The sequence below is a fragment of the Anser brachyrhynchus genome, assembly GCF_964034855.1.
Source record: "Anser brachyrhynchus genome assembly, chromosome: 2".
NCBI classification, from domain to species: Eukaryota; Metazoa; Chordata; class Aves; order Anseriformes; family Anatidae; genus Anser; species Anser brachyrhynchus.
In genome coordinates this window covers 11689772-11717406 of record NC_137695.1, presented here as the reverse complement: position 1 = coordinate 11717406, position 27635 = coordinate 11689772, and the positions used below count along the sequence as shown (strand labels likewise).

General features: G+C 41.1%; 1 protein-coding gene across 4 annotated transcripts in view; it reads left to right on the top strand.

The window, feature by feature from the left end:
• LARP4B (La ribonucleoprotein 4B) overlaps positions 1–27635 on the top strand; it is a 57504-nt gene that overhangs the window by 8521 nt on the left and 21348 nt on the right. For 3 of the 4 annotated variants that reach the window (XM_080580902.1, XM_080580901.1, XM_080580904.1), the window contains exons 2-5: positions 9902–10036; positions 23776–23923; positions 24127–24288; positions 27004–27085. In XM_080580902.1, coding sequence (XP_080437028.1) covers positions 9956–10036; positions 23776–23923; positions 24127–24288; positions 27004–27085 — 473 coding nt within the window. In that variant the 5' untranslated portion in view covers positions 9902–9955. Of the gene's footprint in view, positions 1–9901; positions 10037–22318; positions 22435–23775; positions 23924–24126; positions 24289–27003; positions 27086–27635 lie in introns of those variants that run through there. The other variant, XM_080580903.1, reaches the window with a different exon arrangement.

Below are 27635 nucleotides of genomic sequence, written 5' to 3'. Positions count from 1 at the left end.
GTGAAGAACTGTAGGTTACAGGAAAAATGCCTGAGAAGCCTTTCACGTGGCTTTTTTGGATAGTCACATTGATCTCCTCATCAGGGTGTTGTCTGTGGGAAGGAGTAACTTGGGCTGAGTGCAAGTTCTTGTAAAGTTTCTCTAAGTAAATGGGAGTTTGTTACCATCCGGTGTTCTGCAAATGCCTATTTAGAAATAGTACAGAAATGAAAAGCAGTATTTTCTGAAATGCCTCGCCACTAGCAGACAGCAGCTCCTGCCCCATCTACTCCAGGTCAAGCTGTAATTTTCTTCCCAGTTCGGCTCCCGGCTGCCAGTCAGTTGTCGTGGTCTTCTGCTTTCTGTGTGCACAGAGGCGTTGTGCAACTGTCAATTCATGTGACCTCGGCGCAGATGAGCAAAGTGGGTGATGGAAGCTGGTGAGGAATTCGATGAGGTTTCGCATTTGATGGTGCTAAACTTCGGAAATGTATTTCTGTGATGCTTTCCTAACGTTTGCATTAAAAAAAATACATAATTTCTGCATCAGTGAACAGTGGTACAACACAAAAAGCCTGGAGCTGGTAGGCGTAAACATTTCTAAAGTTGTTGAGAAGCTTTAACTTTCAGAGAAGGATGCATTTAGCCTATAAAAGATCCCGCCAAAGCATCTACAGTGTTTCTGTAGTAGGGAGACAATTTTAGCAGTTACAAGTATTTCTGTTAGTTAAAGTACCAACACATTTTCTTTGTATTGCCTCATTTTTTGCAAATGAGTATTTGCAGATGAGTGTTCCAGCACTCCGGGCACCGCGTGGACACGGGCTGATGCCTCGTGGTGTAGCCGAGTGTAGCAGGTGAATGCGGATGGATGGGAGCATCACGAGAAATTAGCAAGTAGTGTGTGAGTACAGCATGCGGTGCCTGGGCTTTGATGAAAGCCTCATCGGTGGGCTTCTCTTGTCTGCGTGTCCATATATTTAAAAAAATCGCGTGGAAGGAGGGAGCTTCCACCACGTTTTACAGCTTCCGTTAATCCACGTTGAGCAGGAATGGCTTTTATTTCCTAGTTCGGGCCGTTATATATGCGGGCTGTTTTAGAGGACTATTTGCAAAGTTAGCCTCCCTCTATGGTCAGGCTCCTTTAACGTGCGCGGTCTCATCCCGCGGCTTGGGAGCAGAGGTGCTGCTTTGTAGGCCAGCAGCAGCAGCAAAGAGATGGGCCTGCCCTGCTAACTTCATTCAGAGCAGCAGCGCTGGGTTAGCAGCGCTCTGCTGATGGAGATGGTTCCTTGGGGAGCAGGAGGAAAGGACCAGTAATGGTGTCAGTCGTTCAGCTTGGGCTCTGTCTCCTCCACCACGCTGCTGGTGGTGCCAGAAGTAGCAGTGCGTGTGTGCAGTCACTGTGCAGGTCTCTGGTCAGCTCCTTGTGGGAAGGAGCTCGCTCAGATCTGTTGCATCTCTGGTCTTGCTGCTGCTTGCCATCCTGGATAAATAAGAAGAGAGACCAGGGCTGGGAGGTAGGGTGGAGGTCAAATGCTCCTGAACCGAACTGAGGGCAAGCGAGGGAGTGTTTGAATGGAAAATCCTACCTTCAGGTACTTCCCCGAAGTGCTTGAGTGTCACGTTCGTGATCTCCTTCCTGAGAAAGAGCTAAGACCTCTCTCCTGGAGTGTGAGATGTCTTCTGCTTTCGGTAGGCCTTGGTAATGAGCGTAGTGTTGGTGATTGTCCAGCTGAAAACATCAGCTGATACTTTTTATCTGCTTACTCCAGAGAATGGGTTTGAGGAGCACTGCGATGGCAGCTGCTTTATGCCAAGGTGGCATTCCACCTCTCTGCAAAATTGTCACGGCGTGGCTGAGCTACCGACAAATTGAACTCTGCCGTCTGAGGGTTGCTGAAATAATGCACAATAGGAGAGTGAAGAGTTTATTTTAATTAGGTCTGGAATGTTTTTGAAATCGTCATCTGATTTAAAAAAAAAAAAAAAACCCTATCTGACATGCAGTCGTTATAATGGAAATGAAATATGCGTCTGTATGGATAACCTGCAGGGTGTGTGCTGTTAGTCCACTTAAGGTGAAGAAAACAAGCTTGTGGCTTCGTGATGGATGTGCTGCATGCAGCAACTCCGGTTAATTAATACTTTGGGGTTTATAATGTTATGTGCTTCAGTCTGCAGGCAGGAAAGTGCTGCTTCAGATCTGAAAATTGAGAACAGGCTGTAAGCAAACTGAAACTGCTCCTGACACAATGTCACTTGTCTTCGGGGCACGTGGTGTTCTTATCAGGAACGAAAGCTTCTTCCCAGTAGGCTATTCCCGATTTGGTGGGTGCTCCTAAGCGTTCTTAAATGGCAGGATTTCTTAGCTTGTATACCGTGAAGTCCGTAGTGTGTTGTGTTACGAGGAGGACGTGTTCCGCGGGTCTGTTACTCTTCTGGGAGTGATGTTCAGGTGTGCACGGGATAGTACCTGCACGTAAACCTTTCTTGGTGTGCGAGAGGCCAGCAGAAATTGTGATCCCTTTCGGTAGAGTAAAGGGATTTCCTTTCCAGTGTGTGTATTTGAAATCTAGCGCTTGGAAGGCTAGACTTGAAAATGATAACCGGGACTGTTGGCTGGTCAGGGTCATCCCCTCACCTTCCGTGGGCTGGCACACTTTCTTCTTACTGTTTGGGATTGAGCAGGTGCAAAAGGCTCCAACTTTCTGCCCTTCCCCCCCATTTCTCTTGCTTGTGACTGCCAGACCTTTCCGTATACCTCTGCACAGAGCGCTTATTCACTAGTATCAGGTTTCTTTGGTAATCTGTCACCTTTGTTCGGTAACTTATTGCTCGGTATCTCTCGGACAGCTAATTACTGTTAACGATCTGAATTTCTAGACTTGCAGAGTAATCAGTTCTGCGCGCAGCGCCATTGCCTGTGTTTGTGTGCGAGTCGGGATCAGGAAGCTTAGCCCGGGATGAGATTGCAAATCGCTCACGAAGCCCAGCACAGAAACGTTTGGTAGGCCTTGAAATAAGGAGACTCGGTGTTCCCTTCGCATGGCAAAGTTAACTCGTGCTCTTGAAATTTGAACCATTCTTAGAGGAGCAGCTACACCTGAAGAGATCATTACTGGAATCGCGGAATAGTTTTGGAAGCTATCGGCTGCCTAAAGAACAGAAACAACAAAAACCTGGGAAGCGGAGGCAGCAGCTCTAAACCCTCGGAGCAAGTGTTTGCTGTTGCAGAACGTTTTAAAGAGAGTACAGCACTAAAATGTAGGTGGCCTTCTGGTGCAGTGTGTCATTAAGACGCGGTGCCACATGGGTTTTAAAATGCCTCACGTCTGCCAAGTAAGTACCCAGGTGTGGGTTCACCTGCCGCGCGTATGTACGTGTTCCTTGTCAAAACCCCAATTTCTGCGTTGTTCTGGGTGCTTCCCGGGGAGTGGTTGGGCGCAGGCAATTTTCTCGTCAGGAAGGAAAAATGAAGAGAATCCGCTGGTACTTCTCAGGTTTTTTGAAACCTAACCTCCCCGTAGTCGTGCTGGCACTTGCCCTGGCTGCGTGCATGTTCCGAAGCCTTCCTCTGGCAGGCTCTGATAACGTCTGGGCATGTGGTCAAACTGGGTGAAACTTTCAACTTTTTCCCCCTACTGTGGAGTTAATTAGCAGTTAAACAAATCGGGAGCCGTGTGCTGATTTTTAAAGTAGTGTATTCAATATTTAACTTCTGCGGACACACGCTGTGACTAAATATTTATGTCGCGTCAGCTCTGTAATTGCTGTTGGGTAACACGGAGTTTACAACTTATGTAGACGTGATGGTGATTGCACAGAGCGCCGCTGACAAATGGTTCTTTTTTTGGTGTTGTTGGGCTTTTGAATGTCCACTGTGGTAATGTAACCACCGCACAGTGTATCTTCTTTTAAATAATACTGCCCTTTGAATGATGTTTCGCTTTTCCCATCTGCTGCTCGGAGGAGATTGATTGCCCGTTTTGGAAGGAAATACGTGAACCTGACATCTAGGTAAGAGTTGCGTCGCGGGCTTTCTGTGGGGACCATCGCAACGATGGAGCTTTGTGTGGTTATTTATCTTCAAAACAGTGCCGTTGGGCCCATGCAGAGGGATGATGGTGCTGCTCTGGCATTAACAGCTGGAGTCTTTCTTTGGAAGTCTTTTAAAACAGCCCTCTGATTAAAAACGGCAGGCTCCAATTTGTAATGCTTTTCAGTGCTGAGGTGGAGGGAAACCTGCAGCCATTAAGGAGTTGGATTCACCAGGTTTTGTTGGTGCTCTATAAGCAGCTTTACTTGGAGTGAGAGTGCAATATGCCAGGAGTTGACCACATATTTCTTGGGTATTCAAAACACTCATGAGACAAGCAAGAAAACAAAACAAAACAAAAAAGTAAACTTAACCAGTAGGTAGTGTATTAAACTGGTGACATATTTTTGGAAGAGGCATGTGTTGTTTCTCCTATCAACTATGAAGTCTTAACTACAAATGCTGTTCAGACTCTCCTAGCTCATAGGAATATGAGACAGTGTCATGGCAAATTAGGAAAGTGATTTTGGAGGTTAAATACTGTTTTTCCATCCTCTGTTAAATACCTGGCTTCTGCATTCAAGCCCGTCATAGAGTTCATGCTGTTACGTAGCTAAGCCAGTGATCAGTATGTTTCGGGTGTTTCTTGCTGCAGGAAGCCAGCTATGTGATGTATTTGGCAGGTGCCGGAGCTCTCTTCAAAGCTGAAGTCGGTGGTAGTTGTGCTTGCTTCTCCTGATCCTCATGGATGCTCTCAGGAGGGTGTGAAAGACGGTGAGAAAGTGTGCTGTGTGCCAGCGGAAGCAGGGCTTCTGGCCGGCAACTGGCAGGTTGTTATGAGGCGTAAGTTGAGAAGTGCACCTCTGTTTTGAAAACATGTAATGCTTTCTCATGTTCCTGGAAGCGTATTTCTGCATTATTAGCCTTGTGAAAAGTTTATCTTAATCTGTGTTTAAAGTTTCGAAAATGTTTGTGAGGAAGAGTTGCGCGCACAGCCGGGCTCAAATCTGTTTTTTTTTTTTTTTTGCCTGCTGGAAGAGCGGTGAAAAGATCTTTTATTCTAGCGAGCTTTTTTGTTTTATGGTGTTGCTGTTTGCAGTGTGAAAGTTAGTTGTCAGTGCTTGCATTTGTAAATCTCTTTTTAAGGGCTGATTACACTGGGCTGAAAGTTGGCAGGCAAGATCTCAGCCCTAGAGCATTGTTTTGGGTTTTGCATGTTTTTAAATAACAGATCTATCTGACCGGTCTGATTGAGGGAATGCACGCTGCTACTCATACCTTTGTAACTCTAGGCAGCAAAACAGCCTACATAACAGCGTGCTTTGAATATGAATTAGAGAAATTAGAGGCGACTAATGGAGGCGGAGGTGTGGGGGGATCGGGAGCTGCACTCAAGGGAGGTTTTGGGGGATTTGAGGGGGTGCAGTAGTGGCTGCGTAACGACTCGGGAGATGTCTTGGGAGATGTTGGCAAGGTTGTGGTGTACGTGGATGTGGTGTGTTTGTGCATAAATACCTTCGGATGGTTGAACATTAACTCTGCCAGTGCTGTAAGATACCTCAGCCCGAGCTAACGTGCGGTGTAAAGGTTAGCCTGATGTTGGCACTCCACTGACACGCACGTGTGGCTGGCGTATGAGCGCAGCCCCAGCCGCGGTTGGCCTGGCACCCAGACAAGGGCGATCGCGTGGTTGTGCGCGCTGCCTCTGTAGGTGTCCGGTGGACACTGTGGGATCTTCCGGAACGACACTTCTTACAACAAGGGGCATGCGGCTTCGTAGAGAATCACGTCGACGGCTTTTCAGAAAACTTGGTGAAGATGGTTGTGATGTTTTGGAGGGAGACCAGTTCAGCAGAGGCTGAAATGCCTGCCGTCGGTGCGGCTCGGTCCCTGCTGCGAATATTCTTGTAGCTCCTCAGATCAAGCACTGCTACCAGGTGCCTACAGGGACAGCTTCTGTACAAGTACCTGTAAAGAGTTACTGCGCTCATTGTGTCTTCGCTCTAATGAGGAAACAGCCGCATTAACGCGTGGTTTCCCCTTCCTGTTGCAATTACCAGTCTAGCAGACCAGGTAGGGTTACAGTTTGGGGAGTAATAAGGACTTCATGGCTGAATGTTCTGGGAATTTTGTTGTTGTCTTTGAAGAAATTTGTTTTCACCTGTATTTTAATCTTTTGGGGCTAAGTGTCTTGCCTGCTTACAAACCAAGTCCAAACTGCTTTGGAGAAGCTGAGGGAAAAGCCATTCAGCTTCTCTCGGATTAAGCAATTCTGAAAATGAGTATTTGCATGTCTCAAGAGTTAGTTTGCTCTTCACATAATAGACCTGACGTTGTTCAACTTGACTTATTATTCTGTGGTGATCAAACAGCAAGGCAGAAGGAAAAGTAATGATGTAGTGTACATATTTACAGAATTGAAATGAGATATAAGAATGAAATCATAATGGGGTACTTCCAAATCAAATCATAAATCCAGCCATTCTGTAGGCTACATGACAAGACATAATTCATAGAAGACATGGATTTTTTTTGTGAATCTGCTTCCTATAGACTAAGAATATTATTTAAAAGATTGCATGCCTATGACGATTTTTCTTGTTTTTAAATAATTTGAGTGAAAAAAATACCTCTGACAGCTCAGTGTTGTGCCATAGGGAATGCTCTGTCTGTCCCAAAGCGCTCTGCTGACCTGCATTTTTCTTGTCTCCTACTTAATGGGGCAGTATGTATTTATGCAAAGATATGGTTTAGCAATCAGCTAGCCAGTGTATCTGTTAAAGTGGTGGGCAAGGTAACTGCTTAATGGAATTAAAAACTTTATTGCTGTATTAAAATGCCACGTTGAACTTGTGAATTTGACCATTAAACTACAAGAGAGGATAAACTCTTCAGAACTATAAATCCTTATCTGTAGTTGCTGGTACTGCCAAATACTGGCTGGTTCTGCAAATAAGCTTGTGTGTAAAGGTATTTATAACAATACCAGTATTAATGAATAGCATGCTAAAAACATCCTGCCAGTAGCCTTTAACATCTGGTGTTGTTTTTTTCTTTTTAATTCCTATTTTTTCCCTTCTCTATGAAATAGCACTGCTTTTTTCCACGAGCACTTTGTTCTCTGACATGACAGTCATGGAAGCTGCTGTATTACAGCTTTTATGCTTCAAGAGACTGGCGAGTGGAAAAGTGCATGCAACTAACTTCCCAGAACAGCCCGGCACATGAAGTTGTACTGAAGCACAGCACAACAGATGGGATTTTGCAGCAGAGCACTTGCTGTCCTGCAGACTTCAAGCAGTGTGGACTACTAAAGGAAGAAGGCTGCAGGATGTTTCAGTATGGTTTACCCATTTGTAGAAAGGCAATAGCTGGGCTTTGTTAAAAGCATAGGACTTAAAAGGCAGGTTGAACATCCTTTAAAACAGATTATAGTATTTCATTTGTTTTGAGAAATGTTTTGATCCTTAATGGTGGAAATGCGACTTAACAACAATGCAAATCCCATACATTTATTAATGTAACTCTTCGTGAGGTCAGTGGATTTGTTGTGATGTCTATCTCAACAAATATGTGCGCTAATGAGAATAATTATTAGTCTGAGCAATCCAAACAAAGTTACCTAGAGCTTCAATCTAGGCCTAGTCCGTGATAAGGGTCTTGTGTAATCTCATCTGAAGGGCTTCTGGAAAGCAATAGAACGCTGTACTGTTCTTCTTGCAACTTCAGACTGCTCGGGCAAGCCACCAGTAATGTGAACGTTGCAGGCATCTGTTATCTATCAAGCTGGCTAACAACTAGTCTACCCTCAGCCTAAATTAATGATTTAGCTGAATATTTTGTGCTCGATGGCCAGTCAGCAAATGCTTTAAAGAGCATATGTGTAGTGGAACTTTACTCTTGTTTGTTAGAATCACATGTTCCTGGCTGTTTTCCTTCCACAATCCGTGGATTTACAAAGTGCAGGCGCTTACACGACATACTGGAGGGTGGAAGAGATTGCGGTGTGACTGGGGACGAGCTGAGCCTAGGAGGGAAATGGGGATGTATGAGATCAGCAGGTGGCATAGAGGGATGCAACGAGTACCGTGGCATTGATTCGGGAATCACCGTGCAGAGGAGATAATGTCATAACTGACTGAAACACAGCAGTGTTTTCTGTAGGGCTTACCTTGTGGATGAGGACTAACGTGCATGCTTGAGGTTAGGATGAACAGCAATGTGGTTTATGTAGAGTGAATATAAAATGCATAATAAGTTTTGTGCTGTTCTTATATTAAAAAAAAAAATCCGTAATTTTAAAGGAAGTGGTTTTAGCCTCTTAAAGTTAACAGGAGCTTCCGGCAAGAAGCTTGGACACCTGTAGCGTTACTGTGCATACAGCTTCCCATGCGGGGGTTTGGATGACGCAGGATCATGCTACTTAGTAGTTTTTGAAGAATGGTTTTCATCCTGAGGATGATTTTTCTTTATTTTCTAAAAGACAAGCATCCCAAATTAATTCCAGACTTTCTCCTGTGAAGGCTCTGTGTATGTTTGTATGTGTGGGTCAATATAGTCTTTTATTTCCTCTTTGTTTGCTTTTCGTGTCGAATTCATTTCTCCTCTACTTGAATAGCTTTTAGTCCCAGATGAGAGGCAGGGTGTTCAAAAACACAGAACAAGCTTCTGGGTGTTTGAACAGTGACATAGTGCATGTGTTTCTGTTGAAAACATATGCTTTTTTTTTTTATGCTGACTTTACACCAATAGCATGAAATGATGTTCGAGTGTTCATCTAAGCTGAATATCAGCTCCTGTCCGGGATGTCAGTTTTTTTTCAACAGTATTGGCAAAACAACTTTTCTCCTGAACGACTGTCGTACAGACACTTGAATCAGTTTGTCCCGTACATAGATGAATATTATGATTACACTTGAAAATTTTGGAATGGATTAAATTGTATGAAAGACTTGCTCCTTTCAGAATATAATGGGGAAGGGATTGCACAGAAGGCCATAAAGCCATAGATTGACAGGAATACTCTTTAACTCCAATCGTTAGGTGTCAAGATACCATAAAAGGAGCTTATGCAGCTAAGGAGTGGAATCATACAGTTATCTTCCCTGTGCTGCAAGATTGTAATTTCTGGGTGAATATGTAAACCAAAAAGCGTAGTAGAGCTTGTTTGTAGCCCTTATAGAAACTAACAAAAAAGTTACCCTGACTTACTTCCCAGTATTTACTTTTTGAAACATCATTTAAATGAACCTTTTCTTTCCTTATTGACCAGGTGTTGTTTAAAATAACAATATTAAGTAATAGGCTCGAATTTCAAAGCTAAGCCAGTCAGACATTCAATGCTCCTCAGTTTTCCACTTGTCTAATCAAATAAAATAACATTTTAGGATGATGGAGCAGAACAACTTGTTGAGCGTCACTAATAGAGCAGAAGTGTTGTAACATGCTTCTTACAGTTGGCGAAGATTAAGTGACTGTCAGAGTAGCTGTAGAAGACAAAGGTTGGTTTGTGACTAGAATGCTTCTTAATGAGTAAGTCTACCAAGTGGTGTAAAGAAGAGTTTGAAAACCACTCTGAATAATTAAGGTGAGAATGAAATGAAACTTCCCCATGGAATTTCCCTGCCCTGTGCGACGGCAAGTGTTGTGCATGCTATTCATCTGCGCTCCCAGGGCTGTCAGCTACTGGAAGCTGGGCGCGTTTACAGGGTTGCTTTATCCATGCCTGCTGCCCTAACATTTTCCTTGAACCCATAATGACTGCGTCGTGGGGAAGTTCTTTGGGCCTCTGGTCTGAATCAGCATGGCACGTCAGGAATGGCTATGAAATTGCAGCAATTTCAACCACTGCTTAGAGAATCTTTTGTCTTTGTATTTCCACAGCTTCCAAAGGTGACCAGTAAAGTTCTCTCTGAGCAGCCAAAAAGCAGACAGCTCATGACTTCTGATCAGGACACTAAAGTTGTGGCTGAACCGCAGGTGCAGCAAGTACAAGAAGTTAAAGACGGTTCTCATCTAGTAAGTATTATAATTACACATTCCCATCACGTAAGTGTTGCGTGAAGCAGGTTTTTAGTATTTCTTAATCAAAATTACGTCTCAGAATGTTTTAAAAGAAGACAGTGGGCTATGATAGCATTGCAACATAAAATCCTAGAACAGAACTATTGGAGATGTAGCCACCTTCATACCTGGTAGGAGCCTTAACTTTTTTTCAACCCTACAGAGAAGATAGATAAACTCAGTTTTCACTCAGTAAGGTACAGAGCTTTGTAGCCTATACAGGAATTGTACTGCCAGTCTTGACTTGGATTCTGACTCACAGATTAACTAACATGTAGCAAACGCACTTGAATCTACAACTGAAAAAAGCATAAACCCTAAAAAAGAGGGAATTGCCTTCTGTAATAGGATTTGCTCAGTCAGTTCTGCCAAATGGCACGTGCTGCTGCTGCTTTGGTGCTGCTGTGCAGCATCCAGTAAGCTGCTTTATGGGATGCTTTTTGGCAGATAATACAGTGGATAGTGCTCTATGAATATATGTTGCAGTAAATGTTACAGATGTTTTCAAGTAGATTGAATACTTGATTTGTGTATAAGCTTTACTCATAATGTTATGTTTTCATCTTTGATAGTTAATTGTATATTGGGAGGAATGTTTCCTCTTGGAACATCTTGAAGGGTTTGGTTTCACTGCATATTCTGTTAGGCACTTAATCTGTGCTATGCATTAGTGGATGCTTGCTGCTTAAACTTCCTTTGCAGCAAGCACTAAGAAACGTTTTCAAATACACTTCAGACTTGTGTTTTGCTTAACTAATGGAGCTGGTGTTCCTGTATGCTGCACCCCTCTACCCTTACCCTCACAAAAAAAAAGTGTTGGCTGTTCTGGGATCTCATCTCTACTGTCTTACCTTTCTCAGATATGAATTTCTTCTATTTGACAGTAGAGGAGTAAGTTTGGGCACAGAAGTGGTCTTAAAATTGAACCTTTTTTGATTATTCAGGTTGTTAATTCCAAGAAATCCTTGAAGTTCTGAAAGTTATTTTGCCACATGCTTCAACCAATGTGTAAGCTTGAGTAAGAGGCCATTTGCCACAAACTTGCAACTTTCAGTGCACTTCTAACAAGTGTATTAGTGTTAGAGGTAGTTCGATTAGTCTTTGCATTGGTGGTAGTTCTTGTAATTTGGTATTCTTTAAAGTTTTTAAAGCTATATGTAAACTTGGATCTAAGTTTCAATTTCTGTTCTTTCATACTTGGAGAAATAATCTTTCTTGCAATTTCAGGAAAACTGCTCAATTTCTTAGCAGAAGACAAATCCATTATTTTAATATTAATATGGATATCCTGGAATCTATCTGTAGTGCTACAATGCATTTCAAATAACTTATTATTTTGAGAGGAAAGCTTTTCCTTTTCTGAATATTTTATTTCCAAAAGATGGGTTCTGTAGGTTTTCAAGGTTTTTTTTAATTGTGCTAGTATTATACTTCTGCATGCACAGTATCACAAGATTATTTTGTTATATCAGAATTCTTGTCGATACATGCTGTCACCTTCTTTTAAAGGAGGTCTCTTTCATAACGGTGTACGTGCATGAGTGTATTTTGACAGTGTTTCAGAACTTCATTTGCAAGTTTTGCAAATTTTCATTTGCAAACTGTAACAATGTTATAACAATGTTACAGTTTGAGTAAAACTTCCGAAGACAGTCTTATCTCTCCAAGAGTGTGGGAGGTAAAAAGGAGAAAAACTTCTGAAGTTGTGACTCTATTACATTTAGCAAGTGCATGCTACAAGTTACCTGAAGTTGCCTGCTGTTCCTTGCTTGTTATTTATTTTGAGATCAGAGGGCAAAGCTTTTTCTTAGCCTGCATGGAGGTATAGTTTTATCATAGAATCATAGGAATGTCCAAGGTTGTTGGAAGGGGCTCACAAGGATCATCGAGTCCAACTCCTGGCTCCACACAGAACCACCCAAAAATCAGATCGTATCTGAGAGCGTTGTCTGAATGCCTCTTGAACTCCAGCAGCTCAGTGCCGTGACCCGGGGAGCCTGTCCCAGTGCCCGACCACCTCTGGGTGCAGAACCTTTCCCCAACACCCAGCCTGACCCTCCCCTGTCCCAAGTCCATGCCATTCCCTCTGGTGCTGTCGATGTCCCCAGAGAGCAGAGCTCAGCGCCTGCCCCTCCGCTCCCCTCGTGAGGGAGCTGCAGGCTGCCATGAGGCCTCCCCTCGGCCTGCTCTGCTCTGGGCTGAACAAACCAAGGGACCTCAGCCGCTCCTCGTACATCTTCCCATCTAGACCCCCAAACTGCACACAGTGCTAGAGGTGAGGCTGCTCCAGCACAGAGCAGAAAGGGACAATCCCTTCCCTCGACCAGGTAGCAGTGCTGTGCCTGATGCACGCAGGGTACGGCTGGCCCTTTTGGCTGCCAGGGCACACTGCTGGCTCATACTGATCTCGCCATCGAACAAAACTTCCAGATCCCTTTCCATGGGGCTGATACATGTCTTTGGTGATCCATCCTCCAGTGTGTATTTGATGTGAAGCCATACTGCCGTGGTATCTGGCAAGATTTCTAGGAGTCTTTCTTAATACCTTTAAAAAAATCTGCTGAATTACGTTCCCTAGCTAATTTGGCTATGCTGTTCTACTAGGATCAGGTGATACTTAGTCTGAGTTTCTCTGGCACTTTAGGAGGAAAGCTGCAGAATTTCTATTGGGAATTTTCATGCAGCTCTTTAGATTCTGGAAAAATGCCTCCCCAGAGAGAATATATAATGTATTCGTTATTATATCTTTAAATATTAAATCCTCCTAATTATCGCTACATTCGTTCTGTTTTCTTTGGCAGGACCAAAACTTAACACGTGTTCTGCTGTTACTAACATTGACCAGATAGTCAGTAGTGACTGATTTCAGACTCAAGTTCTGGTGCTGTGACTCATGACGGAACCCTCCAGAAGTCACTTGCCAGGCTTGCTTATGTTAGTGGTACAGAGGTCATTTGCTTACTAACAATTTTCAGAGTCTTAACCTGATGGTGAGGGAGGCAGTCTTTCCTTTTGTCTTAAAATATCACAGTACACTAGGTGTTTCATTTCAAACCACAGTTTCTCTAGTTTCTTTTTTGTATCCTGATGATAATTCTGTTTCGGAAAGCCCTTGTCAAACTGGACCCAGGAAAGTCTGTGTTTGAGAAATGTTTCTCTCCCTTTTCACTCACTCCTTTGTGAACTTTTGATCAGTAACCCTTTGCTACTAGAGATCCAAATCCCGTGGTGGAGGTAGCTTGTATGACCTCTCTCTGCCAGGCAGGACTTACCTAACCTTTAGTGTTAAAGTCTTACCTCGTGCGTTGACCCTAAACTCTTCTCCTGACATGTTGTCATTTGAACGTGGCCTCTAGAGCACTTTCCAAGGACCAGAGGATTTTCTTTCATTGATCAGCTGAATCAGAGACCTAATCTGGACGTTGAAATTAAGCTTTAGAAGGGATTCTTGACATAAAGCAGCAACTGCTTCTGCAAATGCTTGTTCCAGTGGAGGAAGTTACGGGGCAGGGGTGTCTCCTAAACCCCTTGCTGGTCGTGATGTGCACATCACCCATACTGTCTCTAACTCAATAATTGTCAGGTGCTTTCAGGGGTTTCTATTAGTGGAAAGTCAAACTGTTGTGGTTTGCTGGCTTTTGCCAGTGTTCATAATTACTGTAAATACAAGTTCAATCAAATTGTTGTTTCTAAGCCCAATAAAAATAGCTAGCAAGTTTGAAAGCATAAGATGGGACTTGATTGTAACTTCATAAGAAGTTTTTCACAGCAGTTAATATGAAAGGATGTCTTGGGCTTACCAGCTGCTATGTTACGTTCAAAAATTCTTTTGCAACCCATTCAAGAATAAGCCTGATTGAATTTAAAGGGGACTAAGGAAATTAGGTTTAAGACAAGGCCCTGAGCAAAAATTCAGTATAGCATATAATTCTGAGACCATTTGACAATATACAGCATTACAGCATGTGCCAGTTAAGAGTTAAGTAACGGTTTGTATAACATGTAGGTGATATTTAATAATTCAAGAGGTCATGAATAGCTTTAAACAAGAGATGGGAGGATTAGACCTTAAACCGAACATGTGCAGTATCGCATCTTGAAGCACTGATATTGCTCAGTGCTCTTTTTTTCTGTCACAGTTTTACATTTAGAATATAAGAGAAGTATTTAATAGCTCTGCACATTTAGGTGACTTCGAATGCTATTTTTAAATTGCTTTGATGTGTAACGTGTGCATATTTAAACAGTCCACTTAACCTCGATGTACTGGGGGGAAGTTAAGCAGTCTGATCAGCTGTCTTCCTGCAACCTGCAGCAGTGTCTTCGCCATGTCTGTCATGACGCTGCTCTGCCCTTTTCCTGTCACTGGTGGTGGGCATGACATCAGGTAATTGCCTAGGGTAACTGTTTAAGGGCCGATTACAGTTGTATGACTTCACTGTAGGAAAAGGATAAATGAAGTTAAATGTCAGAAGGTTGTAAGGACTGTTTTAACTTGTGCTATTGTAACTTTACAGATAGCCTTGTAGATGTTAGTTTTAAAATACAGTCTATATATAGATTCAAACCCTTATTCCTTGAGAGCGTTAATAGATACATGTAGAAATGAAAGTAGGTTGGAGGTATACTCCCGTTAATGAGCATGTTGACCTGTGGTGTCCTTTGTAGATGTATGCAGGATATATGACTAAAATATTAATTAAATAAAAATTTCAAGCTGTGAAAGTGCAGCTTCGGAGCAGTTCTGTGACATGGGGAAGGGAAACCTTGAGTATATGAGAAATACACAAGAACCAAAATTGCAAGAAAAAGAAGAAAAAAATGCAAGTACAAATGCCTCACTCCACTGAATCAGGCTCTGAAGTGTTAAAGCACAAATTCTGCTAGCTTTGGTAGAGTTTTTCAAGTCAGGTGGAGGTGTTAGCTTAGTCAGAGGACTTCTAAGACTTAGTGAGTCTTGGAAGTTAATGAACAGTATTGAGGAGTGTGACTTTGTGTTTGCTATAGGTGCTTAGATAAAATCCAAAGGAACGTGTACAGAATGCACCTCTGCACATAAGAAGAGTATGGGAAAACCAGAAGAACCTTCTGCTTGCCTGAACTGCTTCTGCCATTTTCTCTCCATTAGCCGATAGTAGAATTGCTTGTTAAGGCACAAGAGAAGTGGACTTTGCCCAGGTCTGTCTTTTAGAGGCTCTCAGTTCCTCACCAGAAAGCGTGTGCTTAGTAATGGCTGTATCACAGAGGGGGAAATCATGCTGCTACTTTACCTGACGAGAGATTTTTCTGAGAAGTTAGAAACTTTGGAAGTACTAGCGAGGCTTTATGCAGACATTAAAAACAGCTGAATTGTTTGCCCATGGCATTTCTTCAAACAACAACAACAACAAAACCTCTTACAAACAGCCGCCTCCCCCTTTCCCTGCACTTCGTTCCAGGGAATGCTAAAGAGGGGAGTGCCTTGGCATAGCTTTAAGTCTGAATCAAGCTGGATACAGCTTGAATAACTTTGTCCCAGGGGAGAATTAAAAAAAAAATGCAGCAGATGGCAGCAATGATGCACCAGACTTCCTATCCTTAAGAGCAGTATAGCTGCAGGTGCTTGGGAGGCTTGGTGTGTTAGATAAGCCGGGGGGCAGGGTAGCCTTTCTCTTGGTACTCTGTGATTTCGAAGTGGGCTTGCTGAGCGGGAATGTATTTATTTCCTAGCCAATTCAGTAATCTTTTTAATGGTCAGAGGATTAGTGGTGAGTAGGAGTTTTCCCCTGAAAGCTAGCCAGTATGGTTCTTTTGTAGGTACTAATCTGAGTCTGCCAAAGGCACTTAAATGTATATGGCATTTAAATATATAGTAACCTGTGCTTCACAATCTGAAACATCATTTCCTTTGATTCCTTTGTCCTGCAAGCAGAACGCTTGTCTGGGGAGAAAAAGCTATGCTGGCAGCTTCATTATAGCGTTATGCTTTTTTGTGTTACTTGGAGCATTTGTGTACAGAATATAAGAGAAGTAGGATAAGAAGCTACTTGAAATAAATATTTGAATATCTCATGAAGGCTTCAGAAAAAAGAACAATAGCATTTCAGCTGTGTCAGGAAAAGAGGTGAATGGTTTCAGATTCTCACCTCTGTTTGGGGAGGACATTATCCCTTAAGCATTACCTGTCAGGTTTATGGGATGATTGACCTCTAGTCTGGTTTATGCTGCTAAATTTGTAAACTCTATTGTTGCTACAGGAGTACTTCATGGTGGCTGCAGTGGAGGCTGTCTGAAGTGAAACATTTGAATTTCAAGAGTGCTTCTGCACTTGCGCAGTACTACCTTGTATTCGCAAGTTGTTGTCAAAAGATTGCAAACAGTTTGAGATAGCAAGACCTTTTTTTTCTTTCTACCTGATTTTAGTTCAGCCTGCTTCTGCTTGCTGTGGTTCAGTGCAGCATCATTTTTTCCCCTCACTCTTCAATATGGAACAAAGAAAGTTTGCTTCCTTTTGGTTCTTTAAACAGATGTGAACCTTATTTACTAGCTAGACATGAACGAGTAAAAGAAGGACTAATGCTTAATTTAATTATGATTAAGCATCAGCTGCATATACTGCTCTGTTGATAGCAGTAGGTTTTCCTGTTGGAGTAAAGGAAGTAAGGGAGGTTGAAAGGAAGAAGTGATTATGGGCTTCTCTGGTTTACCAAAAAATCCTGAAGCTTTTGAAGTTTGCAATACTGTAATTTACAAAATTTACTGCAGTTTACAAAACACTGTAAGATTTCAATATGGCAGTGATAGGGACCGTAATGATCGCTTAAATAAGGCTGGATCATGTCTGAAGCCTTATTATGTGGGCTACTTGACTGGCCACGAAAGCAGCTGTAAAGTAAGTTACAATGACAGTCACGTTTAAAAAAAATAAAATGGAAAACCAAAGCATGGATCTAGATGTGTTAAGCAACAATTACCCTGCAAGTATAGTTTACAGTAAAAATTAAACTAGATCTAGTTCCAGTTATCTGAAAGTTAACTGTTTCTATTAGCATTAGTACCCTTTTATGCTGCTGTATTAATACAATGAAGGCAAACTACCAGGCTAAACCGAAAGTCTAGTTCAAATACATCTTGATTAAACTTGCCATAAGGTGCATAACCAATTAAAAATAGCACTCAGTTCGATGTCCAGCTGAAAGAACATTTGAAATAGGTACTTCAAGGGTCTGTCTTGTCCTGCCTTCATCAGTGTTTTTGGTATATTTTAACTGATGGGGTAGAGTGGTGGTAGAGTCTGCAAGCTCTCTGAAGGAGGGGCTCCAAATTTGAAATAACACTGATGGATTTGAGAGGAGATATAAATGGTGTAAAGTTAAGAGCAAATAAGAGCAACTCTGTTTAGAACAGAAAAGTTTGGGTATTTTCAGTTTTATATTGGGCTTTTATTTTTGAAGGAGAATCACTTTTTTTAACATATGAAGGGGCTTAGAGTAGCAGAAGTCCTCCAGTATTTAAAAGCGTTCACAAAGATGGTCTGTGCTCTCAGGAGGATAGAAGGAAGTCGGTTTACATGCAATAAACAAAACTCACTGTTGACAGACTTCTGGGAGAAGCAGCATTTAGTCAAACTACCTTTTAAAATCTTTAGAGTTTTTTTGTAAAAGAATACACAGTTCTGGGGGGGAAATTAAGTATAATTAATCCTGCCACAGTTCCACAAGATGGCTAGATGATTGTGAGGCCTCTTCCAGTGCTGTAATTCACGGGGATTTTTTTCTTCACACAGATAATGATTAAAAAAAAGTCCTGGGACAGAACTGGCTTCTGATAACGTACAATGACTGTTCAATGGAATACATGAGGTCTTATCTATCTTTAGCCTGTTTTTCCTAAAGAAGTCATCTCGGTGTAGATTCAGCTCTAGGGGGAGGGAAGAGAAGGAGAAAATGGCACAGAACTTGTTTGATCTAATAGCTTCCACTAATTTAGTCTTCAAATCAGGTTTAAACATGTGAAGCCAGACTGCATTTTTCCTAGTGTAGAAAGTGGGAATCACGTTAAGCTTGAAAGCAGACAGCTCTTTTGGCACACAGACATTGTGAAAGATGTCATTTAAATATTTTAATGATTTGGATGAAGGAACCTTCAGGAAATTAAACAATGGAAGTTCGTAAGACTTAGTAATACTTGTAAACAGACTGTAATCTCATTAGGAAAATTATTTGGCTTGAATATTGCAGCGCATATGATGAAACACTAAAACATTGCTCAGCAACTGGGATTTGGACTTTGAGTGGCACTGACATATGAACCCCCTGCATGGTTTTAAAGTGCTATTTTTGGCAGCTGGGTGTTGGCTTGTCTCCTCAGTAGCTGTAGAAAGCTAGCTTAGCGTATAGAGGAAGGTGATTTGCAATGAGAAGGCTCCTTTGACACTAATTGAACATGGGCTGCTGCTTCAGTAAGGAGTTGAGTAACAGCACAAATGAGGAGAAAACTGGCTTGTTACAAAAATCTGTGGAAGAGGAGGCACCAGGCTCGAGGATAAGTAAAACTTTATCTTCAATTTTAGGAACTGTAGACAGCAAGGATCTGCGTACAGTGGGAAGGACGGTTAACGGGGCGGCTGGGATAGCCGGCACTGAATGCGTTTGTACCGATGATTGCGCGGCGTCAAATTCTAAATCTGGGCTCTGGGATAGAAAAGCAAAGTATCAGTCATACAAAAGCGTGGAGAACAGTCACTGTGAGAGCTCTAGGAGATCATATGACAGACCTTTAAGCTTCTTTAGTTCCTTTAGTCACCTCTTGAAGGTCTCTGGTGGGTACAGAAGTCTGCAGAAAAGTGAAGAAAAGAAAGATGGGGTTATTAAAAAACGAGCGCCTAAAAAATCTAATAATAGTGGTCAGCACATGAACGATGTAGAAAATAATAGTAATAATGAAAATGTAGCTGCAGAAGAGCATTGTTCAATATATCATATTTCTACTTCATGTGTACCGGCCGTCACAGACAAAGCCCTACAGGATGAAATTTCCTTAAATAGAAATTTTCTGGATGATTATGCAGTTACATGCGACCATTCAAGACGGCACGAAACGATAGTAAATGTTGAAGACGATAGGAGTGACAGCTCACAAAAAATTTCAAGTTCACATAAGCAGATGTCTCCAACCTTTTCCTATCTTGATGTAGACAACAGACAACATTTAAAAGATAGGGAGTTTTACAGCCTTTGTGTTGTAGATGCTGAAGATCTGCGAGGGGATGAAGATGTGCCAGCTACTGTGCATGAAGAGATTGCAGCAGACGTAGATAACTCAGCTGTTACTGACGAAGGAATGATCAGCATGGCACAGCCTCTAGACACTGGGAAGGAATTTCCAGTGCAGCAATCGGCACAAGTGGAAGCTAAGTTTAATTCACAGAAAGAATTGATTGTGTGTAAAAAAGAGGACAGGTCAAACATGCAGAAAAAGGAAACAAAGGAATATTGTAACATGGACACCCAATCTTCTTACAATAACTTACTGGCTGACAGCTGTCATATGGATATGTTAAACACTGACAGTATAGTAACAGCTGGCTTAAGAGCAAAAGCATACGATGAAGTTGTTGCTGAGAATCAACAAGAGGAGGAATATGACATAGATAACGGTGTCAGTTGGGATGAATCACTTAATAGAACTTGTGATTCCGTAAAAACTGTGGATCCTGCTGAAGAGGACCAAAACAGCCCTAATTCAGAAAACATGAAATGTGTTAGTGATTGTACTTCCAGTGTATTGTTAAACACTGGAGTATGCAATTCAGGGAAAATTGAGGAAAATAATGACTCTGAGATTGTAAGTATGCATTCCTCAATTGTTGCAAAGGACGTAAATACTAAGCAAGTGGTAGAGAATATGAAGGGTAACTTTGAATTATCATTACAGTTGCATGAAACAGGCAATGATTCTTTCTTGGTGAATCAACATGTAGAAAACTTTGCTGAAAAATGCTGCCTAAAGGCAGCAAGTGAAGAAAACTCGTCTGTGGAAAAGGGAACACTTCAAAGAAGGTGTTACAATAGCCAGAAGCTTGCTCCTGACTCATGTGAATATCACAGCACCTTGGAAGAATTTTTGAAAGATAAAGAGAAATGCACAGGTACAGTTCTGCATAGCTGTGAAACTTTGAATGTGACTGATATGCATGAAAGCTTGGAAGAAAATTCTGATTTTCAAACTCAAAGTAAGGATTGCACTGAAAACAAGACATCAACTGAAAGCGCATGCCAAAGGATCGTGCAGGAAGATATCTGTATGAGTAGCATAGAGCTAAAAGACGACATGCTTGAGGAAGCTCGTGGATTGAGCAGAACTCAATCATGGGTAAGTGGTGCTTTGGCATCTTGTGAACTTCATAACACAAGCACAGACGAAATATTCCTAAAGGACAACAGCACAGATTTTCAGATTTCACAACAGTCACTAGGGAATAAAGGTAAAGTACGCAACTATTCAAATTCAGATAGCAAAAGCAGTGTCTCTTCTCTGTCTGTGGAACATGAGGATATGGATAAAGTGGACTCGAACTGTAGACAAGACAAACAACAGGCTGCATGTTCCTTCCATGCAGTGGAAGATCAGTGGAATGCAGGGACTGACTTGGATGCAGTAGCTGGGGATAGAATAGAATCTGTGAAACAGACAAAAGTTCATCCAAATGAAACGATTAATAACAAGACAGAAAATGTAAAACAGAATTCTGATGCTAATGTTATTGATCATGACAGCAACACCTTAAATTTCTATAAAGACTTGACTCGTGATCAAAATACTTGCTCTGGGTTTGCTGTACCTGCAGTTCTGGACAGTTGTATGTACAAGAGTGTAAAATTAATAAACGACTCTAAAGCTTCTGAGGATACTAATATTTTTCATACTAAAACTGCTGAAGATACTAACCTTTTTCATAAAGACCTTGATCGTTTACCTTCATTGTGTCAAAATTCATATTGTCATGTGCATCATAAACCCATGGAAGAGAGTCAGTTATGTAACCGTGCCAGCCCAGAGCCAGAATTCAGGAATACCCAAGGTTCTTCTGGGCCCGTTACTGAAGTACAGTCAGAAACTCATGAAAAAAGTGCGTGTGATGTAAATGAACGTAATCTTCAGAATGAAGAAAAACAGTGTGTCAGTATCCACTCAACGGAGGAAAACCTCACTGTTGCTAGTCTGTCGGCTGGCACAGTAGAAGCTTTTACCACTGGGAATTCAAAGCAGTTAGAAGTCAAGTCTACTGAACCGAAAAATACCAGTTACGTATTAAACACTCAAACGAATGACTTGACCACAAGTTGTGAACAGTCAGAGCACAAGGTTTTCTCAAACGGAGAGCTTGGAGCTTTTGTTGACCCAGAGCAGGTAGACAAATATGCTGCTACTCCTTCATATGAAATACACAGCGCCTCTTCTGGTGCCAAAGGATTTCAGGGAGGCAGTGAGAGGTGTGTGTTAGATCTGGTGGAAGATGTATTGAGTAACCAAGAGTGTTCCTATAAACTGGACAGACAAAATCCCCAAGTTGAAATATGGTCACACTTCTTAAGTCTGCAGGGTGGCAGTGCTGATTTGACACACCAGCTGTTTTCTGACTGTGTCGCTGCAGATAATGGTCAATATCTGATGGGCTTTTTATGGAATAATAAAATTTCTGACAGAACTGTAAAGAATGCCAGACGACATAAAGGTAGCAAAAACTTCCAGAACAAAACTGAAGATTTAACAGGTGCATCATATGGCGTGGGAAGATACCCTTATCAACTGGTAGCATCAGAAAATGTTGGTATTTGGGGATGGCAAGATGAAGATGAATTTGTAAGTATTCTGCAGAAGTGATTTGATGTTAAAGCTTGAGGCTGAAGCTGTAATTGAAATAAGTCAAACCTTGGTTTCTTTAAATAGTTAACAGTTTCATTATGAGTTTCTTTTGTCCTGAAACTGATCAATCTCTTTCCTTTGCAAAATGTAATGTTAAACAGAATGTACAGAATAATACAAAATGTTACTAAATATTGATATTTCCTTTTTGGTTGTTTACCTTGTCTGAAAGCTTAAACCTTGGGTAAAGTGTCTTGATTGTGAATTCTCAATCTCTAGATGAACTTGAGACGAACACTTCAGTATGTGGAAGGCTGTTAATAGTGCTCTTTACCTTCGTATAGGAAGAAATGTTTGTGGATTTCCTGAAATCTTAAAGTTGTTGCTTGATAGCAGTTAGGAAACCTTTTGCTCACTTCTGGAGATCTTCTTCTGAAGTGCTGTAGAAACGAATGGCTGCAGGAGGAGCATGGGGAATGAGCTAGACTGCATCTTGGCTAGCTGGGGTAAGAAAGCAACTAACATGACCTGTGGCAGCTGCTGCTCTTCTTCCTCTGCCTCTGAGCAGAGCCGGCGCTTAGCATTGTTCTCCGCACTGACCGCGTTACGGCAGCTGCTCTGACCTTGCCCAGCAATTGCGGTGCCAGCAGTGGATCACGCTAGCAGCTAAGTTTATCTGTTAGGGGAGCTTTTTGCATTAAAAAATGGAAACTGGTGGAACTTGCTGTCATCTTTGAATCCTTACTATTAAAGTAGTCATGTCCAACATCTTTTCTACTTATTAACAGCCCTTTCTCTGTTATTTAATACATGTGTTTGAGTTTCCTTATGTTTTCCTACCTTCTGGGTTTGCTTTCCATGCACAATAATAACTTAGTTGGGTGCAAATGTTCAGAATTATCAAAGCTCTACGGAGATTTGAAGTGCCGATGTTGAACTACATGATGTGCCTAGCATTCACAAAACAAATTTTAATAAGTCTAAGTAGTATGTGATATCAGGAGTACTACTCTTTCGCAATATGTTAATCATATTAACACATACCAAAGATATGGACATGGAATAAAATAATGCATTTTGCTTGAGCGGTAGCAAAATAAGAGAAAACTATTACAAAAAAATATTGTAGATGTTGGCACTGCAGAGAGCAGTCTCTGAAGTGCAAATATAACTCTTCATATAACAGTTGTATATCTGTATATATTACCATTAAACGTAATGATTTCCAGTCCAGGTTAAAAGAGGTAGTTAAACCATTGTGATCTGGAACTGGTAATTTGTTCCTTTTTGTCTTGCCTAGGGAAAAAAACTACCCTAATTTTTTGCTAATGCTGTTTCTTCTCTGGAAGTAAAGGTAGTTGCCACACATCTCATGCACAGTTTTCTGTAATGCTTCCTTAAAACTATTTGTTATGTACTAATGAGAGTCCAAAGGAAAACCAAGCATAGTTTTATATTTTATTTTGTTCTTTCACAGAAGCGGATGAAATAAAATTGTTATTGTTAACGTGTGTTAGAGACTTGCCTGAAGTTTAGGGCAAGTTCAGGTTGCGTCAGTCTGTCAAAAGCAGAGAGTGAAATGTCTGTTGTAGTTTGTGCCGCTTGGCTAGTATTTTCTGGTGTTTCTTAATCAGGAAAATGAATTTCGTGCTACACAGTTCAGGTATTTTTGTACCTAAAATCACAATTGGATGTCAACTCAGTCAATATGTTCAGGTGTGAAAACACCTGGCACTACCATATTAAGATGTATGTTGGGTACTATGCTTTGAAATGTATGTACATGCACATAGATGTGTGCTGTGTATCCACAAAGCGCATAATCAAAATAAAAATTTCTTTTGTAGGAATCAGCCAAGGTTTCTGAGTTAAATCCTAATGCAAAGGTGTGGGGAAATCATATGTTACATTTGGAAGCAAGTGGTGCCACTGATGGTAGTGTGAGCAAAACGTGGGAAGAAATACCTGACCAGCCTCCAGATTCCTGTAAAGAAGGTATGAATAACATAGTCTTTAGGCTGTTGCTCAAGTGAAGGTTAAAAATCAGTGCAGAACTCTTTCAACTTTTATTTTGTATTTAAAAAACGAATGCAAGTATGTAAGCAACTCTTATCCTTGAGATTTAGATTCAGCTATGTTGTTACTGTGCTTGGAAGGAAGATTTTTTGAGTATGTTACCTCTGTGATCTCCGCTACAGGACTGGATGCCAATGGAGACAGCGACAAAAAGCATCAGAATGCAGTGGTGACAGAACTGCAGGAGCCGTCGCCAGCTGTTTCGGTGTCAGACCAGACAGATATGAACCCTTTGGCTCTCGATCATTCTGAGTATGAGTCTATGCATGAAACTGCTCAGACAGGTAAAAGAAAGCTGATATTTGTTTGGGCTTGATTTAAAAGAAAAAAAAAGTTGAATAATGAACATCCATTAAAAGATATATATGTGTGTGTGTGTGCATATATATATATATTTGTTCAGTATATGCGTTCTGTAGACGTATCCTAGTGGAAAAAAAAACTCCTTTTTGGTCTCAGGCATGTTTGGAAAACAGTCTTCTTGTTAAGAGAATAGGCCTCATGAGATGCGTACAGAACCAGTTGAAACTTTTGGATGTAACTGAATATTTTCTTCTGAAATATTTCTTCTAATGCAAGTCCCTAGTGCTGATATTTGTATTTAGATATCCACCTGTCTACTCTGCATGCTTCTAGTTGGGTCAAGTGCTGAGATGAAATTCACATACTATTTGTCTTTCACAAGTATTATTGTGATAAGTTTAGTGTGTTTAAAGATGAGCCTAGTACTTAAAATGCTAAAATAAGCAACAACTTAATGTAATTTCTTTGACCTTCATGTTTTTTTTTCCAGTACAGCCGTTAGCAATTGTAGTCTATACCAGATGGCATGTTTTAAGAAACTTCTGGAAACTAGTGTAGAGATTAAGCCATGCTTATATTTCACTGAAATGGACAGAAGGTCTGCTAGATTTGTGTAGGATTACTAGTTCAACTGAGATAACGGATGAAGAAGAGGAGAATGTGCTGTGGGTGTTTCTGTTTTGAGATTCCTGAGAGGTCTGCCCCTTATTTATTGTGGCTAGCTGATGATAACATGTATTTAAATAACCAGAATAGCATCCATAATATTTGGAATAAAGATACCTGGAATTAGACACAGTTGCTGGCATCATTCTTACTTGTGTTGAAAACAAAGTTCTTTTGACACTTCTACTTAAAGGTGCTATTGTGGAATAATAAATAATAACTGGCAAATAGAAATTACATTAACGGTGCCTAGCACTCTAGAAGGGTACGGTTTTCCTCAACTTATGTTAGAACTTAATCAGCATATGCTTTACTTGTCCAAAGCAGTTAATTTCTTACAAGAGTTGAATAGTGTTATAAAGCAGCTGAACAGCAGGTTGCATCTATTCTATTTGATAAATAGTCAATAGTCATATAAGTGGTTCCAACTATTGTCTGTTCTTCATTATTATATTTAAAAATGCATGTAATTTTGATCTTATCAAATAATGTTTGCTAGGTTTTGTCCAAGCAAGAAAGAGGAGATGGGGGAAAGGGAATACTGGTTAGTATGCAACATATATATTTTTCAGATGTTGGCATTATCTGCCTCGAAATAGAACATGGGAAGGACAATACTGGCAGGAATTTTAAAAGTTGCATTAGGAAGAAGAAAGGTTAAGGAGAGCTGAAAAAAAGATGAAGGTTACTGAAGAAGGGAAGGGTATAGAGGGTAATAGTTTGTGTGCAATAGCTTTAGCTAACTTACATTTAGAATCACAGAATCATTAAGGTTGGAAAAGACCTCCAAGATCATCCGGTTCAATCATCACCCTACTGCCAGTGTCACCCACTAAACCGTGTCCCTAAGCACCACGTCCAACCTTTCCTCGAACTCCCCAAGGGACAGTGACTCCACCACCTCCCTGGGCAACCCAGTGCCTGACTGCTCTTTCTGAGAAGAAATGTCTCCTCATTTCCAACCTGAACCCCCCTGGTGGAACTTGAGGCCATTCCCTCTAGTCCTATCACTAGTTACCTGTGAGAAGAGGCCGACCCCCAGCTCCCCACAGCTTCCTTTCAGGCAGTTGTAGAGAGCATTAAGGTCTGCCCTGAGCCGCCTCTTACCCAGCCTAAACACCCCCAGTTCCCTCAGCCGCTCCTCACAGGACTTGTGTCCCAGGCCCTTCACCAGCTTCGTAGCCCTTCTCTGGACACGCTCCAGGGCCTCGATGTCCTTCTTGTAGCGAGGGGCCCAAAGCTGAACACAGCACTCGAGGTGCGGCCTCACCAGAGCAGAGTACAGGGGGATGATCACCTCCCTGGTCCTGCTGGTTACGCTATTCCTGATAGTGTAACATGTTACTGAACACTTTAATGTGGCTTTTAGAAATTTATAAAAGTTCTGATCTTTAAACAGTTCTCCAACTGACACTTTTAGCTTTCACTTGACTGACTATAGCATACTGGATCCAAACTAAAATGAACAAAAAATTGTTTTCCATGCAATAATTTGGAAGCCTTTGCAATAATTTGGAAGAAAAAAACCTCTTTTCCTTTGCCGAGAGGTGGTTAATGATTACATTTCTGTTGTTAATTGATCACACCTGTTGATATTCCATAACTACATTTTAAAAACCTTTTCTGAATTAGTATATCAAGAATTTAGAGCAAGAACAGAAGAAAGAATGGATATGCCTCTTGCATTGCGTTCTTACTGTGTTCTTGGGTTTAGTCAGCTAGAAATTGGCTAGGTTCCTGAGGCTGGAAGGTACGTATACGAGCTACATCAGTTCAGTATTTACTGTGATGTGTTTGTAGCTGTTCGTCTAAAGCTGTTTCAAATCTCTGTGTATATGGTTTTCTTTTGTCTTAAATATAGTGTTCCCTTTGCAGTTTTATTGGGTAGTGAACTATAATACTCAAATGTTTACTGAACTTGAAAATTGTTTACTAGATAGACAGCCAGTAGTAAATATGATGACTTGATTAAAATATCTGTCGTTTAATAATATAGCAGAACTAAATTTTAACCTTTTTTTTAATTCTAGGTGGAAACGAACAGTTGCAGCCAGAGGGGCAGGAAGATCTACGAGAATTACTGAAAAAAACACTGGAATTCTGCTTATCTAGGTATGTATATACCTACATGTAGCAAATTGGTGAATTACCAACAAGATCTCATACCAAGTTTGGCATGTATGTTAATATATTTCACAACTACCACTTAAAACTGATTGGAAAGGATGAAAATTTGGGGAAGGTAGCACAAAAGTCGTATTGATGGTCCTTTTAGTATGATAGAGTATCATATTTGATGTACCTCCTAAAGCTCATGTGAAACTTCTGAGGGTAAAACTTAAGCTAGTAGATACATTGCTTTGAAGTAAGAGTTGTTGGAATATACCTGATGTGTAACAGCTTGTATTGTTACTGGGTTTCTCTTGCAAATTAAAACTGGGTAGCTTAACCCATGTGATAAGCTTTGAGTAAACTAATCTTTTAAAATTTGGCTTGAAACAGACTAGGGTTTTTGTACGTGCATCTGTAGATTCCTTTATCTTTTAATGATCAGTTTAAAAAAATTAAGGGCTTTGAAACGTACACATTCCAGTATAGACCGATACAAGCTTATCAAAGCCGTTTGTTCTCAGTGCTTGTTTCTAGTTTAAAAAAATGCTAA